Source organism: Trypanosoma cruzi, genomic scaffold (assembly GCF_000209065.1).
Source record: "Trypanosoma cruzi strain CL Brener 1047053516735 genomic scaffold, whole genome shotgun sequence".
NCBI lineage: Eukaryota > Euglenozoa > Kinetoplastea > Trypanosomatida > Trypanosomatidae > Trypanosoma > Trypanosoma cruzi.
Window position 1 is genome coordinate 13,948 of NW_001849341.1, and position 18,107 is coordinate 32,054.

The 18,107-nt window shown below is 47.0% G+C and overlaps 12 protein-coding genes across 12 annotated transcripts, besides 21 other annotated features; all 12 read left to right on the forward strand.

The window, feature by feature from the left end:
- On the forward strand, positions 1-462 carry Tc00.1047053508257.10 (serine-palmitoyl-CoA transferase, putative; the record flags this gene model as incomplete). Its single annotated transcript, XM_813841.1, has 1 exon — positions 1-462. A coding segment is annotated over one exon (462 nt), but the record flags the coding sequence as incomplete, so codon positions are not given.
- Positions 1-11,418: a sequence feature (heterozygous, non-Esmeraldo-like haplotype).
- Tc00.1047053508257.30 (hypothetical protein, conserved) lies at positions 1,097-1,789 on the forward strand (the record flags this gene model as incomplete). The annotated part of the gene is made up of 1 exon (XM_813842.1): positions 1,097-1,789. The coding sequence occupies one exon, from the start codon at positions 1,097-1,099 to the stop codon at positions 1,787-1,789; it is 693 nt and encodes a 230-aa protein (XP_818935.1).
- Positions 2,042-2,075: a sequence feature (AT_rich).
- Positions 2,438-2,461: a microsatellite.
- Positions 2,783-2,805: a sequence feature (AT_rich).
- Tc00.1047053508257.40 (hypothetical protein, conserved) lies at positions 3,091-4,107 on the forward strand (the record flags this gene model as incomplete). The annotated part of the gene is made up of 1 exon (XM_813843.1): positions 3,091-4,107. One exon carries the CDS (start codon positions 3,091-3,093, stop codon positions 4,105-4,107), a length of 1,017 nt encoding a protein of 338 aa, XP_818936.1.
- Positions 4,196-4,217: a sequence feature (AT_rich).
- On the forward strand, positions 4,380-5,498 carry Tc00.1047053508257.50 (actin-like protein, putative; the record flags this gene model as incomplete). Its single annotated transcript, XM_813844.1, has 1 exon — positions 4,380-5,498. The coding sequence occupies one exon, from the start codon at positions 4,380-4,382 to the stop codon at positions 5,496-5,498; it is 1,119 nt and encodes a 372-aa protein (XP_818937.1).
- On the forward strand, positions 6,061-6,684 carry Tc00.1047053508257.60 (hypothetical protein, conserved; the record flags this gene model as incomplete). Its single annotated transcript, XM_813845.1, has 1 exon — positions 6,061-6,684. The coding sequence occupies one exon, from the start codon at positions 6,061-6,063 to the stop codon at positions 6,682-6,684; it is 624 nt and encodes a 207-aa protein (XP_818938.1).
- Tc00.1047053508257.70 (phosphomannomutase-like protein, putative) lies at positions 7,191-8,948 on the forward strand (the record flags this gene model as incomplete). Its single annotated transcript, XM_813846.1, has 1 exon — positions 7,191-8,948. One exon carries the CDS (start codon positions 7,191-7,193, stop codon positions 8,946-8,948), a length of 1,758 nt encoding a protein of 585 aa, XP_818939.1.
- Positions 9,113-9,154: a sequence feature (AT_rich).
- Tc00.1047053508257.80 (hypothetical protein, conserved) lies at positions 9,325-12,936 on the forward strand (the record flags this gene model as incomplete). The annotated part of the gene is made up of 1 exon (XM_813847.1): positions 9,325-12,936. The coding sequence occupies one exon, from the start codon at positions 9,325-9,327 to the stop codon at positions 12,934-12,936; it is 3,612 nt and encodes a 1,203-aa protein (XP_818940.1).
- Positions 11,419-11,964: a sequence feature (areas merged during assembly that could not be assigned to a particular haplotype. This can correspond to areas where the two haplotypes were merged or to regions with more than two copies in the genome that were merged during assembly.).
- Positions 11,965-11,978: a sequence feature (heterozygous, non-Esmeraldo-like haplotype).
- Positions 11,979-14,756: a sequence feature (areas merged during assembly that could not be assigned to a particular haplotype. This can correspond to areas where the two haplotypes were merged or to regions with more than two copies in the genome that were merged during assembly.).
- Positions 12,953-13,001: a microsatellite.
- Positions 13,262-14,236, forward strand: Tc00.1047053508257.90 (hypothetical protein, conserved; the record flags this gene model as incomplete). Its single annotated transcript, XM_813848.1, has 1 exon — positions 13,262-14,236. The coding sequence occupies one exon, from the start codon at positions 13,262-13,264 to the stop codon at positions 14,234-14,236; it is 975 nt and encodes a 324-aa protein (XP_818941.1).
- Positions 14,320-14,346: a microsatellite.
- Tc00.1047053508257.100 (hypothetical protein, conserved) lies at positions 14,478-15,071 on the forward strand (the record flags this gene model as incomplete). The annotated part of the gene is made up of 1 exon (XM_813849.1): positions 14,478-15,071. One exon carries the CDS (start codon positions 14,478-14,480, stop codon positions 15,069-15,071), a length of 594 nt encoding a protein of 197 aa, XP_818942.1.
- Positions 14,757-15,026: a sequence feature (haploid, non-Esmeraldo-like haplotype).
- Positions 15,027-15,798: a sequence feature (heterozygous, non-Esmeraldo-like haplotype).
- On the forward strand, positions 15,276-15,842 carry Tc00.1047053508257.104 (ribosomal protein L14, putative; the record flags this gene model as incomplete). Its single annotated transcript, XM_813866.1, has 1 exon — positions 15,276-15,842. One exon carries the CDS (start codon positions 15,276-15,278, stop codon positions 15,840-15,842), a length of 567 nt encoding a protein of 188 aa, XP_818959.1.
- Positions 15,799-16,034: a sequence feature (haploid, Esmeraldo-like haplotype).
- Positions 15,932-16,059: a sequence feature (T-rich).
- Positions 16,035-18,094: a sequence feature (areas merged during assembly that could not be assigned to a particular haplotype. This can correspond to areas where the two haplotypes were merged or to regions with more than two copies in the genome that were merged during assembly.).
- Positions 16,060-16,089: a microsatellite.
- Tc00.1047053508257.110 (hypothetical protein, conserved) lies at positions 16,121-16,912 on the forward strand (the record flags this gene model as incomplete). Its single annotated transcript, XM_813850.1, has 1 exon — positions 16,121-16,912. One exon carries the CDS (start codon positions 16,121-16,123, stop codon positions 16,910-16,912), a length of 792 nt encoding a protein of 263 aa, XP_818943.1.
- Positions 17,155-17,204: a microsatellite.
- Positions 17,311-18,045, forward strand: Tc00.1047053508257.120 (hypothetical protein, conserved; the record flags this gene model as incomplete). The annotated part of the gene is made up of 1 exon (XM_813851.1): positions 17,311-18,045. One exon carries the CDS (start codon positions 17,311-17,313, stop codon positions 18,043-18,045), a length of 735 nt encoding a protein of 244 aa, XP_818944.1.
- Positions 17,702-17,721: a microsatellite.
- Positions 18,046-18,067: a microsatellite.
- Positions 18,095-18,107: part of a sequence feature (areas merged during assembly that could not be assigned to a particular haplotype. This can correspond to areas where the two haplotypes were merged or to regions with more than two copies in the genome that were merged during assembly.) that runs on past the window's edge.

Below are 18,107 nucleotides of genomic sequence, written 5' to 3' on the forward strand. Positions count from 1 at the left end.
CAGCGTCTTGCCGCGTCGGCGTATGTTTTTTCAGCATCCTTACCACCTTACATCACGGCTGCCGTTTCCATGGCACTGACCATTCTGCATGAAGACCACACATACCCTGAGAAGCTGCAATCTAATGCGAAGTTGTTTCGCGAGGCCCTTCGGCAAGCCAGATTCAATTCAGACAAGATACGCTTGCTGGAGTGCGAAGGTGACGTGTCTCCGATTCTGGTTCTACGGCCCACCGAAGCCTATTTAAAGGAGCACTCTCAGAGTGTGGAAATAGAGCTGGAGCAAGTTGTCCAGTTGGCAAGGAAAATGAAGGTGATGCTGTTGCGCCATCTTTATTCTGCAGATGAACAATGTGAAAACTACCCGGCGCTGCGGATCCTTGTGAAGGGAAAGGCAAACAGGGAGGAAATTCAAAATGCCGCCAAAGTTGTGGTCGACGCTGTCAAGACTGTTTTTCCGTGAGTGACGGCGCAAAGTAAAGAAGGGGATGGGTGGGTGGGAGTGATGTGGATGGACATTACCCAAAAGGGAAAATATCGGGCTGTGAGTTAGTGGAAAAGGGTCACGTAGGAGAGGGGAAATGAACTGAGAAGCGGACGAGGTCTTCAAAATAAAGAAGAATAAGAAGGGGGAGAGTGTGGAAAACCGTATTTATCGAAAACAGTAAGAAAATAAAATGAGCGATGAGTTATTATTATCATTATTTTATTAACGTTCAGTTGAAAGGTTTTTTTATTTTTATTTTGGCGCAGTGATCTGTCAGATGGGGCTCCTGAGTTGTGATAGTGCACGCCAGGAGGAGAATACATATATGCGCCCTCTCCCACCATCCTTTATTTACTATTTTTGTTGTTGTTTTCCTTTCGTAGAATCACACAGTGTTTTTTGTTTGTTTGTTTTTCTGAATTCCAGCTCTGTTTGTGTCCTTTTTGCCGTCGCTGTGTTCTTTATGACTTTTTTTAAAAATCTTTTTTGCGTTGGCTACGAGTTATTAGTTAGTTGTGGAAAGCACCTAAGCTTTACTGTTGCCACAAGGGCTGTTGGTTTTGCCTGTCTTTTTCTGGACGGTTGACTTGTTGATTGGGAAGGTGAGCGCATGGCTTTTCCATTGGAAATAGCCGTTGGGGAGAGGCTGCTGTCTTTGTCGACTGTCAGCCGATCGACAGACATCGGGCACAACGGGAAGCAGCCCCTGAGCAGTTTTTATTTTGTGGGAGAGCGTCTGCCAGATGGGGGCATTCAGTGGTTTCTTTCACCCTTAGATGGCTACAAGCAAAAGAGGCTACGCGTGGAGGAAGCCGTGGTGGAAAAGGACGCGGGTAATCGCGATGTGTTCTTGCGCCTTGGCGATTCCACGTTCCGACAGTACACCGTGAAAGGGTCTCCTTCACGCATACAGGCCATTGTGACCAATAGAATACGGCAGGATGAGCTTAACGACTCTTCGGCAAACTCGCGGCAATCTTCTTATTTTCTTTCTTCTTCTTCTGCAACGCCGTCTATGGTCTCGCAGCCAGGCACGCAGGAGGCGTGTCTCATTTTGCCCGGGAAAGACGCCAACTTGTATGACGGATTAGAAAAGAATTCCCTGCGAGTCACTCTGCGCTTGCCAAGTGACGAGGGCGATGGTTGCAAGGAGGCTTTGACGAAGCAAGAAGTCGAGGGGGAGAAGAATGACACCCTTCACTTGCCGCCGGTGAGGGTGCCGCAAAAACCAGCCACACGAATTAACTCCAATGTCCGACCCACCGGCTCCATTCACTTGCGTCGGCTGCTGGGAGGGCAATAAGACCGCACCCGTTCTCCGCTGATTTGCGTCCAAAACTTCAGTGGAGAGGGAAGAGGATGAGTGTCGGCATGAGCAAAAAAATTGCGGTTTGCACCATCCTTTTTTCTGTGTGTGAAAGTGTGCGTGTCGTCTGGCAGGGGTGTCAGTAGGATTTGGGTGGGGTCCACTTTGCACTGGAAGTGGGGCTCACCACAAGGCAGTTTTTTTTCCCCCACTTGTTGTTTTCATTTTGTTTTGTTTTAACGCAGCAACTTTTTTAAAGAAAAAAAAAAATATATTTTTTTTTGATTGTTGAGTCACCATATATTTCATTTTATCTTTTTTTTTTTTTTCGGCTGCTTTATCAGATTGGCAAAAGTTGATGAACCCTTTCATTATTTTTCCCTCCCTTCCAGTTCTATTATTTCTTTATTTGTTCGTAACAAACAAAGATGGGGTGGGAATAAACAAAATAATGTTATGTGAATAAAAGGTAAAGGCATTAATGGACGAACAACTACATTTAAAAGAAAAAAAAAAAAAGAAGAAGGGCTCTTTATGGTTTTAGCATATCTCTCAGTCACGTAAATATATACTTTTATATGTTTATGTGCTTTTGTTTTCTCGTCCTGCATGCTTTTATGTGAAGAGGAGGAAATGGATAACCGATTTTTTTTTTTTTTTTTTTTTTTTGTATGAATCCACTTGGCCTTCCGCGCCCCAAACGGGGATGTTATTCCATTTTTTTTCCACTTACGGTCAGTTTCTTTTGTCGTTGTTGTTTCTGGAGTTTTTCTTCTTTTTTCCGCCTCCATGTGAAGCGGCGATGTAGTTGAGAGTGAAGCACACAAGCACAGTTGGGTGTTTGCGGAGGAAGGTGGTTTTATACGTGTGGAGGTGAAAGCGCTTTACTACGCCTTTTTCCCACCCGGATGTGTGTTCTGTCTTCTTCTTTTGTTGGTATCAAAGGCGGTTGCGATTTTTTCCCTCATCCCCATGATGGCAGGCCGCGACAATTTTTTTTTTATTATTTTATTCTTCTTCTTGCTTGTGCGATAGGTTCCGTGGTGTGGCGCCACTCGGATTGGGCAAAGCTGGAAGGGCGTCAGGCTGGCAGTCAGCATTGGGAAGTACACATTACATCCATACTTATATAGTATAATATAGTGCGCAGTTTGAATTTTAACACTTTTTTTTTTTTTTTAATTGCCCCCCCCCCCTCCTCCCCCCTCAGGATAGAAGACAAGAAGGGGGGAGGGAGTTTTTAAGAATTTCAGGGGGTACTCAATAAATTTCATTACGAGTAGCTACGTGGAGGGGGGATGAGCTCCAAGTATCTTTCTTCTCCCGTGAATATCTCGCGGTTTATTGAGATGTCAGCGCGTAGCATCTCACCGCAGCGGGAGATTTCACAGATGACTCCGCAGAAACAGTTTCCACAGAATAAAATAACCCGCGAAGCAAAGGGAAATAGCACAGAATCTGTGAAACCCGAAGATGTTCTGCATGAGGTGAGTCACCCGGAAGAAAATATGGCAGAAAACACGGCATATTTGCTTCAGTGCGGTAGCCCACTGTACGATCCAGTGAAGGAAATTTGGCGTTGCTGGAACGGCCATGAACTGCGTATCAAGGAAAGATCACAATATGGTGCTGTTGATGGAGTTAGCTGTGACTTCTGCGGTTTTACTGACTGGTTAGAGGTGCTGGAGGGAACGGGTGTGGGGATGAAAGGAAAGAGAAGAGGCAAAAAAGCAATAAAACGACGGGAGAAGGAGGCTGAACCACGATACTTTTACCACTGTGATGTCTGCGATATGGATCTCTGCACTCATTGTGCCAAGGATTTGCGTGTTGACTCCCGGTATCATGTGCCTTGCATGCAGTGTAGGCGTTGCCTCGTCTTTATGCGAAATGAGGAAGCTGCTCTGCATCATTGCTACCTGAAGCGGGCAAGGGAGGTCCTTAATTTCATGACACCCTCAACCTCCACGAGTGGTGGGGCTTCCTCCTCATCATTTACCGAGTCCGTTGCGACACTGACATCCTTCAGACCGCGGGAGTCATCACCGCCTGTGATTTCCATGCCGCCGGATCCAACAAGAGCTTCAACACAGTTCCCCATCATTGCATGGGAGGTGTGCGTGAAATTTGAAAATGCAACAGCAGAGGCGGAGGTTCGTAAAATTGGGGAGTCACTTTCTTTGAGAGGGATAGAGACGCCTGGGGTGCCGGACCAACTTATATTTCGGACCCCAACCAGGTTGGCGGCGGAAGAGTTGGCTCAGCATGTCCATGAGAAGGGACTGTTTGCCTCAATTCGCCGTTTTCGCGCTTGATATGGGAGGAGAAAAGCTTGCGTATCGCATTCTTACTGCACATGGACGCCGTAGGGATACCGGAACTCAAATTAGTCCCGTTGTTGTCTTTTTTTATTTTTATTATTAAACGTTGCCGTGTACCTGTATTTATTTGATTTTGTTACGTCGGTTGTACCTATCAGCGAGAAGGGTGTTCTTCTGGATGGCCTGCGTGAACGTTTCTTTATTGGAAACATGTTTTTTTTTTATTATGTAATTTCTTCTATGCCACAAAAAATTAGGGGAAAGATATGGCAGTGGTGGAAGTGGGATGGACCATTCGTGCCGGCTACATTGGCGATGCAAGGTGCACGAGACAGTCCTCTTCCATTTGCTTTCGTGACGGACCCATGGAGACTAGTTTCCCATCGATATTAATGGCAGCAGAGGCCACAGGAGTGGATATTATTCAGTCTGTGTGGACAGTTTGCTCACTAGAGCGCGGCATGAATCAAAATGTAGAACAATTGGAGTATATCATGGGAAATAAACTTCAGTGCTCCAAGGATGATCCTCTCATGTTGGTGTTGCCTGAGGCCTTGCATGAAAGGACTGACTTGGTGCGAGAGTTGTTCCGTGTTGTGTTGGAGGCTGGATTTACATCTGCATTGTATTGCTTTCGGCCGAGTGTGGCCTGGACGTTAGCCTCGGGTAGGACTTCTGCCGTTGTGCTGGATGTGGGACACAATCAAGCAACAACGACGGCTGTGCTGGATGGATATGCGTTGCGGAACACTGTTGCGTCCAGCAGCCTTGCTGGACGCTCCGTCACGGGACGTCTGATTGAGATGTTAGACAGGGAACAACTGGATTCACTTGAAAGTATAAAACGCTACCGCGTACCTTCCATTCGTAACTGGGCTTTGGATGACATGGTGAATGACATTAAAAGGATGGCGTGTTTTGTACGAGTGGGGCATTCAAATTTTTCTCTAAAGGAAGAGCCGTTGGTGTTACGTGCTCCCGATGGAAATTCTGTCACAGTTTCAGCATCAGCGCGAACTGAGCCATACGAGATGCTCTTCTCGCCACCAACCGGCTTTGGTGTTTCCTTGGCAGAGTTAGTTGTGTCATGCAAGAAGAGGCTTGATCCTGAGTGGCTGCAACAAGCCGTTCCGCATGTTTTTTGCGGTGGAACTTCACAGGCGCCTGGTTTTTGCGATCGAATTATAAAGGAAGCACAGAAAAGGGACTCGTGTTACTTTCGCTATGAGAAGGAGGGTTCTTTCCATGTTTTTGGTGCAGTGGATGGGGCCTGGACCGGTGCCTCCCTAGCAGCGGCGAGCTCTTCCTTTGCATCGCTCTGGGTAACGCGCGCCGATCTTGAGGAAGAGGGTGATTCTGTACTTTACCGTAAGTTACTCTATTAGTGGGTTGGTGGAAAGAGTCGAATTTATATTTTCCCCCTTTTTGTGCCACAGGTATTTTTCTTTTTTTTTCTTTTTGTGTGTTTCTCAAGGGAGCCGCGAGGGGAAGACGGAGCCCGTATGCCAATTGATGTGGGTTAATTCACTGAAGTATATCCTCTGGGTGGACAGCTGTGACGTCCTCTTTTCTTCCTCTTACCATGAAGTTGCACTTAGCTCCACCGGGTTTTCCAATGCCGTGGTTTTCTCTTGGATCTATTCATATAGAAAAAAAAAAATCGATGGATGTGAGTGTATGTGTGTGTATGGGAGGGGAATTTGCTTCACCAGGTGCGATGGTGCTGGTGCTTTACTTCCCTGTTTTACTGTTGCGAATTTAAATGACGAATACCACCACCGTTCTTGTATTTCTTTTTTGTTTTATGCATTCCACTGAATTTTTTGTATTTTTTTTTTCTTTTAAAGGGATAGTGGTGGTGGTGGTGGTGTTTTTTGCTCACACGCACATTCTGGACCGTGTAATTTGTTGCATCCTACGACGGATAGGCATAGCACCCTTTTTTTGATGACTAGTCGGGGCTTTAATGCTGCCGCCGCGAGGAACCGAAAACAGTATCTTCAGCTTCTGAGGGAGACTGCGGAAGTGGCGGTTTCAGAGGGAACGACTTCTTTTGGTGTAAATGGTGTACTCAAGACATCGTCGAGGATCCGTCTTCATGAGGCGGCCCTGAAACTTCCGGAGAATTGGGTAAGGAACTCCACTACGCGTTTGCAAACGTCGCTTGAGGGAGTCGTTCCAAGGGAGAAACTCCTTACCAACGACTTGTTTCTGTGCGCACTCATACATCCAAGTTATGTGAGCTCGCGATCGGTGCGTGCGTCGGTGGCGATGCCCATCGAATTGACGTTGACAGGGTCATCTACTTTGCGTTTGCTGAAAGAGGTTGCGGCTGTGCACGGTATGGCGGGGCTTCTAGCGACGGAGGAAATTGCGGGGATTCCTAGCGGACTTCATGTGGAGGATCTCCTGCTCTATGAAAAGTCCATGTTTGAGCCATGTGGCCAAATTCCACCTGAGGAGGTCCGAATGGCTGCGGCAACAGCGTTATGCGGCGCGGTGGTTCTCTCGGAGGGAATCTGCTCCGCTACCGCCCTATTGGATCGGCTGCGTGAAGGAAAAAAGGAGTGAGAGGAGGAGGAGATACGCGTGAGGCAATGTTTGACGCGATATCTCAGTTGGGAGAGCCCCCAGACTGAAGATCTGAAGTTCTTTGGCTTGATCTCGGGTTGCGGCATAATACATATATATTTATTTATTCCATTTCTTGCCCGAGAATTCACTTTGCCTACTGCATTTTTCAACATAAATTGCAGGGACCGTTCAATTGTGACTTTATTCAGAGACGAGGTGAATAAAGAAAAACAACAACAAGATGGGCTGAAATTGCTTGTATTTGGGGGTTAAAAGGGAAATTTATTGATTTGTAATTGCGATGCGCTTCTTCCTCTCTTTCTTCTTCCGGGAGTGTGCGGTGTTGCCTGTCGGCATGTGCATGCAGAAGGAATTATAAAAAAGAAAGAAAGGGCAAGTCAAAACATCGTGCGCATAAACAGAGCTGTGAGGGACCTGAAATAGCACATATACCACATTTACACGCACATACAAAAGAAAAAGAAAAGGAAAAATAAAAGAACATGTCAGTTGAGAAGCTCGTTCAAGAGTGGATTTCATGGGACAGGGATCCCGAAACACGAGGTGTTATTGAAAAACTCTGGAAGGACGGGGATACAAGGGAGTTACAAATTCTCCTTGGCAATCGAATGGAGTTTGGGACCGCTGGACTTCGCTCGAAAATGGGCGCTGGGAATAGCCAGATGAACTGTCTAACGATCATTCAAACTGCACAGGGATTGAGCGCATATCTAAGGGCGACCTTTACCCAAGAAAAACTTTCTTCAGGCGGAGTGGTGATTGGATACGATGGTCGATATGGCAGTAAACGTTTTGCAGAGCTATCTGCTAACGTTTTTACTAACGCTGGCATCAACACACGTCTCTTTGGTCAAGTGGTACCTACTCCTTTTGTTCCATTTGCTATTCGTCTATTTGGTTGTGTGGCTGGGGTGGTGGTCACTGCGAGCCACAACCCCAAGGAATACAATGGGTACAAGGTCTACTGGAGCAACGGCGCACAGATTATTTCACCCCATGACAAAAACATTTCAAAATTCATTTTGGAAAACTTGACACCTTTGGGTTCTTCCTGGGAGGCTGCAGCAGGCGTGAGTGATCCATTTCAAGAGGTTTGGGATCAGTACTTTGCCACGTTAAAGGCAGAATACAAACCACTAGCCGCCAACTATCCTGTGAAAGTGACTTACACGGCGTTACACGGTGTGGGGTGCCCTTTTACTATGAAGTCGCTTGAGACTGTGGGAGTCCCGCGGCACTGCATAAGTGTTGTGAGGGCACAGGCTGAGCCCGACCCTGAATTCCCCACCGTAAAATTTCCAAATCCAGAAGAGGGTGCTGGGACTCTTACTCTTTCCATGGAGACAGCGGCGGAGGCGGGCTCAAATTATATTTTGGCCAATGATCCTGACGCGGATCGACTCGCAGTCGCTGAAAGAAAGCAGGACGGAACTTGGCGTATCTTCAGTGGGAATGAGTTGGGCGCTCTGCTTGGTTGGTGGACTGTTTTCAGAATTCGTCGCCTTGGGGAGCCCCTGGAAAACTGCTACTTTATATTTAGTATTGTCAGCTCAATGATTCTTCGTTCCATCGCCAAAAAGGAGGGAATGCACTACGCAGAGACGCTTACAGGATTTAAATGGATGGGAAGTTTGGCGGAGTCTCTCCAGCGGGAATCGTCTGCGCGCGTTGTTTTGGCGTTTGAGGAAGCCATCGGGTACATGTTTGGCACCCGTGTCTTTGACAAGGACGGCGTAACAGCTGCTGCTGTGGTGGCCGACATGATCGCCTTCCTTGAGAAGGAGGAAAAGAAACGGCTCTCGGAAAAACTCCTTGAGATTTTTAAACAATATGGGTTTCATTTCACGTGCAACTCGTATGTAATTGCCCGGGATCCCGCCCGTGTCAGTGAAATGTTCGGCGCAATTACAAAAATGCAGAACGGGTCCTATCCAAAGGAAGTTGCAGGTGCTCGCGTTCTGCACATTCGTGATTTGGCTTCTGGACTGGACACCCAGATGCCGGACGGGCGGGCAACGCTTCCAATCTCGGCCTCGAGCCCAATCATAACTTTTTACTTTGATAATGGTGTCACTATGACAATTCGGGGCAGCGGAACGGAGCCAAAACTAAAGTGGTACGCTGAACTCATTACAGAGGACCCTTTGCGCGAAAAGGAATTGGCTGTTTTTGTCGATAAAGCCGTTGAAGAACTCGTGCGGCCGTCGTACTACAATTTTGAATACCGTTCAAATTTGTGATGAAAAACAATTGAGGCATTGGGGGAAGGGGAGGTCATCGTAAACAATAGACGAAGGGCAAAACATAAAAAGACGGAAATAGCGGATATTTGCTTTATAAATGTTGTTGTTGAGACGCAAGGGTATAACGACCGGTGAGTGCTTTTAAATTAATTCAAAACGACATATATATATATACATAGTTATTTATATAGTTATTTATTTTACCTGGGGGAGTTATTATTATTATTTGTGGGAGAAGGAGGGTGGGGTTTACGTTTTTATTCATCAGTTTCTGTTCTAGCTATTGGTTTAGTGGAAAGTACTTTTTTTTGTTGTTGTTGTGTGTGTTGTTGCTTGTTTCTTACCGAGTTTTTTTTTTTTTTTTGTTTCTCAAATGGAACCAAAACAACAACAACAACAATTACATAAACACTGGAAAGGACAGGGGCGGGGTGGGGTGGGGGAGAAGGAAACCGGGAAAAAGGACGAGATGAATTGCATGCACAGCGTGTTGGGTGCAAAAATTATTCCAGGCAAGGATGCGTCGTTGAATGCTGGTGCTGCCCCCATTGACGATGGGAGAAACTGGCCGTATCAGTCCGCAGAGTACGGATGTCAAGATTTGTTGGCCTACAGCTCCTACTGCCACGGATCCGGTGATGTTTTTTTGGTAGACATGAACAGCATGCAACTAGTCCAAACACTGCATGGACACAATGCGCCTGTTACATGTGTCCAGTGGAAACCACCACCGGCGTCTTATTTGCAACATGGATTGTTTCTTATTACTGGAGATCGTGGAGGGGCTGTTGCCATTTGGGATGTGGCTGAGGGAGTGGTTCTGAATAGCATCCAGGTACCGAATAGCCAGCCCATACATGCCTTTTCTTACTTGGCAAAGCAACACCTATTGGTTGTGACAAGAGACGGCTCGAATTTTGTGTACGATTCACATCTTGTGGGTAAGGAACCATTTGGTGAGTTTGAATTCCCTGTTCGAACTGAGCCTACAGACTCCTTTGTTCCGCTGCGTGTGTGCACGTCCAAACTTAGCTCCACACAGGCTTCTTGTTTTGTGCTTGGTGATCGTCTACGTGTGATTGGTTCTTTGGAAACGGCACCGGGTAAAAGCGGTGTCGCTCTGCAGATGAAGGATTTGGTTTACGACAGCGAAGACGGCCATGAAACAGTCTTGGATGCCACTTTTAGTGAGGCTCATGAAGATGTTTTGTATTTTGCAACACGAAATTCCGTTGGAGCCTACGACTGGAAAACGGGTTTGCTTCTTAATGAACAGGTACTGTGGCACACGAAGAGTGATGTGGAATTTAGGCGTCTTTTCTCCTCCTCGCCTAGTTCATGGACTGAGGGCCCTCAAGAGCTTCCTTTTTTGTATTCTTTTGGGACCGATCAGAGACTCTGCGCCTGGTACAATTCCCAGAAGGAAAAAGTAACAACTGTATCTGCCGACGTGAGAGGTGCGAGAATTGTCTCCAAGACGGTTTCAAATGTGGTTCAGTCTCGAACGACGGCCAATCTTTTTGCTGTTATTTTTGCCGATGGCTCCGTGGCACGGTGGCGGTATTTGGTGGAACGCCGGCGTTGGTCACTGGAAGGTTTTTTTTCCTTTGCGCTTCTTAAGCCTACCCGACTCTGTGTGGTGGGAGACAATATCGTTTGCTGCGCGCTGGAAAATGGCCACATGGTTCTTTTGGATGTGATGCACAATGTGACACTTCGAAGAATAAACATTGTGCATTCCGGGGGTACACGCATCATATTGCTTAGTCCTCATCGTTGGGGGGAGTCTGTTTGGATGGTGACAAACAAGTCCACACAACTTCGTAATTTTCATCAGGTGACACTTTTTGATTGCCGCAGTGGCTCCCCCTTACGAGTACTTCGAAAGCCCACAATTCCTGATTCTACACGTATGAAAGAAATAACGTTAAGTGCTACGGGAACTTTTTTACTCCTGACATTTCTTGACGGTACATTCGAGGTGTGGGGCGTAGAAGAGGGTGACCTCATTTATACATTTGAGGGAATGGGGGTCGCGGGAGTTTCGTGGGCACCGCAATCATTCCTTTCCTGCCTTACTGGTGTCCAAGGCAGTCCCCAACTGCTGGCTATCATATTTACGGACGGTGGGATGAGCTTATGGACTGTCTACAAGGACCGGGTAGTAAAAAACCGTGATGTAACCTCGTTGTTTTCTGGTGGTTCTATTCCGCGCGTTAATTGTGTGCCCACCGAAGAAGCGTTGATACTGACGCATGGTATGAAGCTACCTTTGGTGGTAAGCTTGGGGAGTTTCGGTTTTTCTCTGGAAGCATTCAAATCAGTTTCCCCTAACAACCCTGCGATACACGTTGCGGTGTCGAAGGGAGAAGGAATGTGTGCGAACAATACCCGTACAGAGAAAAACAATTCAGTTGTGCTGGTTGCTATTGCTTTTACAGATGGCGCTTTTGGAGTCTGGAATGCATCTAGCAAGGAGAGACTAAGTTATTCGCGGGCAACACTGATCAATTTGACCGCAAAGCAATTGACGTGGATAGCGGATAAACTCTTTGTTCTCACGACCAACGGTGACATTGCGGTTCTTGACAAGTCCCTTACGTCAGCCAACAGCAATGTTTCTTGTAAGTTTCATCGAAGACCTTTACAAACAAGTGCTTTTTTTTTGCCTGCCCATCGAACATATATTCAAACACTTTTGGAGACCCAAACCATGTGTGAGTCGCCAGGCGCCGGCAACCTTCAGAGTGCCAGCTCGCCAAGTTACCTGGTACAAAGCATCGATTCACAAAGGCGCCCCTGTCGAGGACCGTTTGGGCAGGTCATTACAGATGGAATTACAACGCTCGCACAGGAGTTGGATCTTTACAAGGAGACGATGGTACCAAGGCACATTCGCGAACCAATGCAGCGTGCAGTTGCCCAAAAACGTACGGAGGAGGTTGCATTTTGGGTGGCTCGCTTTTTTGGTCAAGAGGAGAAACAGCGCTTCTGGTTGCAGTTTTGTGTAAACAAATATTTTTGTCACTTTGGATCTAAAGCTAAGGATGAAATTCAACCTTCCGACGGGGTAGAGGAGGAAAGGAAGTGGGCTTCTCCGTTTTTTTATAGTCACTGCAATCGCTTTTCTGAGGCTGTGGCAAATCCGGACGTTATACGCAGCAACCGTATGTGTATCAACGAACATCGAATAGCCGCTCTTGAGGCTACTAAGAGCCAAAATACGGAGGTCTCAGCATGTCGTTTGATCGTTGCACGAGAGTTGCTGAAGCTTCAAGAAGCTCAGAGAGCAATAGATGTTTTAATGGATGCCAATTTAGAGAGCGACCACTTTTCTCATCTTGCCAATCTTGCCGTGATGATCGCTGCTTCAATCACTGCTAGGGAGTCTTCATCGTTTTCATTATTTTCAAATACAACGAAGCGTGCAGCCGCTTTGCATTTGGCGAGGAGGGATTTAGACGCCGCGGTGGAAAAATTTATTCTTTCTGGTGATTATTATGAGGCAGGCTTGGCGTTGCAATCCTGTGGCAAATGGGGCGAGGCGGCGGCACTGGCCAAAGTAACTTCCATGACGCCGAATCAAAAAAAAGAAATTTTGTATCGTTGGTGTTCGTATTACGCTAAACGTGGGGAAATTATGGAGGTGGCACGTATGTTGTTTTCAATGTCTTCTCCATCCGAGGCACTTGTTTTATTATCTGAGTCCGTACAACTAATAGACGTTGCTGGTCTGCTTGCCATTGTGCTACTAGAGGATTCTTTTTTTTCGTCATGGGAGTCGCTTCAGAAGGTGATACCCTCACCGTTGAGGGATGAGGATCCGTCAGGTGCCTTGAGTCTCGGTGATGTCGTGCTGAATGTCCTGGCGGATTACTGTAGCGTGTTGAATTCTGTTGGTAATGTGGTGACGGAGCGCATGGTGTTGGAGATTATTGCCTCACTTAAACGTGGGAATCGACAAGCTTCCACTCTTTCCGCGTGATTGGCGTTTATAGCACTTTTTTTTTTTTTTTTTTTTACGCGAATTTTTTTTTCTTTTTATTTTTTCGGAGAGCTGACGGAGGATGGATGAGTACTGGTGGTGATGATGGCGCGGTGCATATATACACATCTTTGCTTTTTCGTACGTAATTTGGGTCAATTTAGAGGTCTTTTTGCCTCTTTTTTATGAATGAATTCCTGTTTTCTGTTGGATTTGCCTTATTTTTCATCTCACGGTGGTGTATTCTGATTGTTCTTTTTTTTTTTTTTATTTCTAAGAGTTGCGTCTGCATGACGAGTGGCTTGAGCTCCGTCTCTCCCCAATAATGCGAGGCCAAAGAAGTGCCAAGTTTGCTGAGTACACTGCAACATATGCGATTTTAAAGCGCCTGGGGTTGCATGATACAGTGCTAATTGAAAAACGTGATGCATCTGTGGGTTATGGTGTTTTTGTGAGGGATGCGTGCGACGCAGGTACACCATTGCTGGTGGTTCCCTCGCGACGTGCTTGCTCAGTGACTACTCTGGAGAGGTTGGGAGCGGATGTGCGGATGGTTGAGACGGGTGCGTTACTGAAACTTCACAATCTGAATGATGGCGTGGTGTCGAGAATACTGGGATGCAGCGCAAACCAATGGGCCACACTTGCATGGCGTCTTGCTATTGAGCAACAGCGAAGCCTTTCGCCTTGGTGGGGGTGGCTAAACGTTTTGCCAAGCTTCACGTCATTTAGGACGATGGAGGAAAATTGTGAGCGTCTGTGTCGACTTCATCAGGCACCACTATTGCCATATTGGATGGATGCCCGACGTCGAATTGAAGAGGAGGTCGTAGCTGCGCATGAGATATTTGCTGAAGAAAACGTGGTGCCCTCATTTTGTTACTTCCGTGGGGCGGTGGATGTCATATTGTCTAGGGCTCAACATTTACCTTTGTGCTGGACAACAGCTGAGGGCCATCCTGTGGAGTTGGGCATTTTGCCTTTCATCGACCTCATCAACGGACACGATGGAGCTGACAGGAAGCGGAACGCCAGAGTGGAGGTGGCGTTTGCTGTAGAGGAATTGCCTGTTTGGTATCGTTCATGGTTTGTGCAGGAATCGGAGCGAGGCGGCATCGATGGCGAGAGGGAGCTGCGGCGTTTGATGGAGGAGCATTTCTTTGCCGTGGTTGTGTTGGAGCGTGGTTTAATTGCCTCGGAGGAGGTGATTCTTGAGTACGAATTGCAGCCCTGGGACACAGGCTCATTGGGTTCCGAGGAAGAACTGCTGTTGGGGAGACTCTTGAGATACTTCTTTTGACCCCGTGGTGAGTAATGCCTAGGCTGCATGTTTCTGTTGCTGTAAACGCTGGGGTATTGTCGCGGTTTTTTTTTTTTTACCTCATTTATTATTTGTTTATTTATTTATTTTTGTCTTTTTGTGGGCCATATTATTGGAAGGTGCGAAGGAGCGAGGGAAGGAATAGGGCGTTTGTTGGAACGCCAGAAAGGGGCGCAAAGGGGTGCACGAGGGAGGGGAAGGGTGAGGTGACTCAAAACTCATGTCTATTGCCTTCACACGCTTTAAGCTGCGATGCACCACATACACTGTGGATTTTATGCGTCGTTTTTGTGACAGGTGTAACGTAGTGCTGTCGGCCTTAAGCTCACCGTTTGCCCAAATTGGTCAGCGCATTGGACAGGAGTCTCCATGGGTTGTTATTATTTTTGCGTCGTCTATTATTTCCATCTTTCCGTTGTTGTTTTATCCGTTATTGAAGCCGTATCTTATGAACGACGTACGCTGGCAACAAGAGGAGGAGCGTGTGCGGCTTTGTCTTCAGAAGGGAATCGATCCTTACCCCTACATGCGCCACAAGGAATACGTGTTTGGTAACACTGTTCCTGCGTCGCAGAGCGAGGAGGAGGTACCTCTTGAGGTGTCGTGGGAGCACCGGGCGGTGGTAGAATTTCAGAAGGCGAAGGAAAAACTAAGAAAGGAGGTCGGTGGTGACGTGACTGACTCGGTAGCAAAGTTGATGGCACTGCGGGCGGAATTGCGAAGGGAGTTTGGGAAAAGCCGTCGCGGCGTATCGGAGGAGCCTGAGAACCTTATATTTAAGGGGCAGAGAGATGTCGACGGTCGGCAATCCTGATGCAAAGGCGATTTATTTGTGTCTATTTTTGTTGTTGCTTTCTTTATTTGAGAAGTTATCCCTTAAAATGTTTTTTTTTTTTTTTGGTGCCGTTACCAGATTTTACTCTACATATGCTTTTTTTTCTTCCTTTCTTTTGTTTTAAACGCGTGTAGTTCTTTTTTTTTTTCTCGGTTTTGTTTGTAGGTTTCAACCGAGAGTGTGATGTTTCGTAGGTGGGGTCTTCGGCTGGCAGCGACGACGACAGATGCTGCGGCAAAACTCCCGGCGGGCAATCCGGTGAATAAGTCGTGGTTCCGTTACAATCTCATCATTCGCAGGAAGGCGTCTTACCGTTCTCGGTGGGGAACAGGTGCGGAGGGATACGGCACAGGCGTTCCCTTCAGCGATCAGGTAAAACTTCATTGCGTTGACAACACGAACTGCAAGCACGTTCGTCTCATATCGAAGGCTACTGCTGAACGCTTTGCACATTGCCGCGTTTTTCCCGCAGTAGCGCATCGTGTTTCAGTGCAACGCTTTAAATCTGGCCGGGGCGAGGTGAGCCGGCACCGTGTGAAGCCCGGGAATATCTACTGGGTTTGTCTGCTTTCTCGGCGTCAAACGAATACAAGGATGAGTGGTCTTCAAACAAACTTTGATAGAAACACATGCATTTTGTTGAACGATCAACGCGTACCGCTAGGAACTCGCGTCATGTACTGCGCTGGTCGCCATGTGAACCACAAGTATCACTTAAAGGCAGTTGTGCTTGCAAATTTTTTCATTTAAAGGACATGGTGTGGGTTTTATCTTGGGGCGAGTTGTTGTTTTGCCGTCCCATTGCTGTGCGACGCATCGATGGAATGAAGTTGCCGCCGTTTTGTTTTGTTTTCTTTTATTTTTCACTACGCAATTTTTATTTTATTTTATTTTTTGCATGCCTTCAATTATGTTTTCCCTTTTTTTTTTTTTTTGAAATTTTCCCACACCTTTTTTTTGTTTTCTTTTTATTTACTTTTTATTTATTTATTTATTTGTAGTTGCGTTGTGTGCTGGTTGTTTATTTGATGTCTGTCGTGGAGGAGTTGCGTTCAGACGACGAGGTTGACCCCTGCCCGGTGTCGGAGGTCTCTGCGGGGCGTGAGAGAGTCGTGGACGTTGTGGCGTGTGAGCGGCTGAAGAAGGAGGGAAACGCGCTGTTTGTCAGCGGGAAGGTTGCGGAGGCGTTGGAGGTGTACCGTGACGCGCTGAAGGCGGCGCCCATCAAACCCATTCAAAAGGAACCAAAAAATAAAAAAGGGGGCGATTCCCGGGCGGACGGCAGACCGTCGGCTCCTGAGACGCAGGCGAGTTCGGCCCCCGCAGAGGGTGGTGGTAGCAGCGGGAGCACTGCATGCAATGAGAACGACACAAAGAATGACGTGTTGGATGAAGAAAACAACGACGGCGGTGTCGACTACACGCTGACCTCACAGATTTACTGTAACGCTGGATTGTGTTTGACAAAGCTGGAATTTTATGAGGACGCTGTGACCGACCTCACGGAGGCCATACGGCACAACGGTCTGTACGCAAAGGCGTTTATCCGACGGGCGGAGTGCTACTACTTGCTTGGAAAATGGTCTAATGCGTATGGGGACTACGAAGAATACGAAAAGCTGGGCGGCGTGTTGGACGCGGATGGTCGTGCTCATAAGGCGGCAGCCAAGGCGAAGGTGGATGAGGAAATGAAGAAGATGCTTGGGGATTTAAAAGATATGGGAAATCGTTTCCTTAACTATTTTGGGCTCTCTACCGACAACTTCAAGTTTGACAAGGACCCAGTAACTGGGGGATATTCAATGCGCTTTGAAAAGTGAGGGTGTCACAATTGCGAGTTCTGTGCTGCTTTCTCTCTCCCCATACCATCTCCTCTAGTTATCTGTGTTTATTGTTTCTCTCTCTCTCTCTCTATATATATATATATATGTGCGTGTTTGTCTGTTTGTTAATTTGTCATTTATTTCTGATTATTGCCGTTGTTTTGACGGACGCCAACGGGGAACTTACTGAGGTGGGGCGCTTTGCTGATTGACAGGAGGACGCACACCTGTATTCTCCATTTTTTTGTGTTTTTCTTTTTTCTTTTTTTTTTTTTTTTTTTTTTTTTTTACAATAAAATGTGGAAGAGCGCTTTAGATTAGTTGCTTTTTTTTTTATTAATTTTTGCCGCCTAGAAATCTTTTTTTCTTTCTTTTAAATCATTGCTTTGGTCGGAATGACGGCGCTGCCGGAGCAGCCTTCGCACGGCGGCTGCGACGGGGGTACTCCGCCGATGCCGGCTTTGACCGCGCGGCCATTCGACTGGGGAGCGCTCGTGGCGGACGTGAGGGCGGAAGCCAGAGAGTCACGGCGTGCCGTGGAGAAGAGGACGCGGCGGCTTGCGACACTGAACATGAGACTCCGTAAGAAGGTGGAGGAGAATGCGGGGACGGTGCTTGCAATACAGGAGTTGGATGAAAAGATAGAGAACGCCGTAAAACAGGAGAAATGCCTCCTTCGATTGATTACCGCGGCCAAAAAGCGGAAGGCACAACTCCAGGCCGATGTCGAAGAGGCCGAGAAGAGGCTGGAGAAAATGACGCCATGCCATCAGCAATCAACCCCAACGGCGGCGGCGGCGGCGGCGTCTGTTGCTGTGAAGAACAGCCTCAGTAGTGCCAGAAAATCAGAAGTGGAGGATTGTGTCGTTGTTCACGAAAATTGTGAAATGGGTAATTTGCAGCATAGACTACATGTCACGCGGCTTCTGTACCGCAGGATGCAAGAGGAGAATAACCAAATATTGGCTATTCTTGCTGATCTAAATTTTGAGGAGAATTTAACGACGGCGAAGCTTAATGAGCGCAGCAGTAGCAACCTCACTGCCCATCATTTTGAATTTTCAAATGCACTTCAGGATCTTATCCAAAGTTTCAAGGATGTCACTCATGCCGCTTATAAACCTCATTAGTTTTTTTTTTTTTTTTTTTTTTGGATGAATTCTGCTGCTTTCTCCATTTTTGATTTTGTACC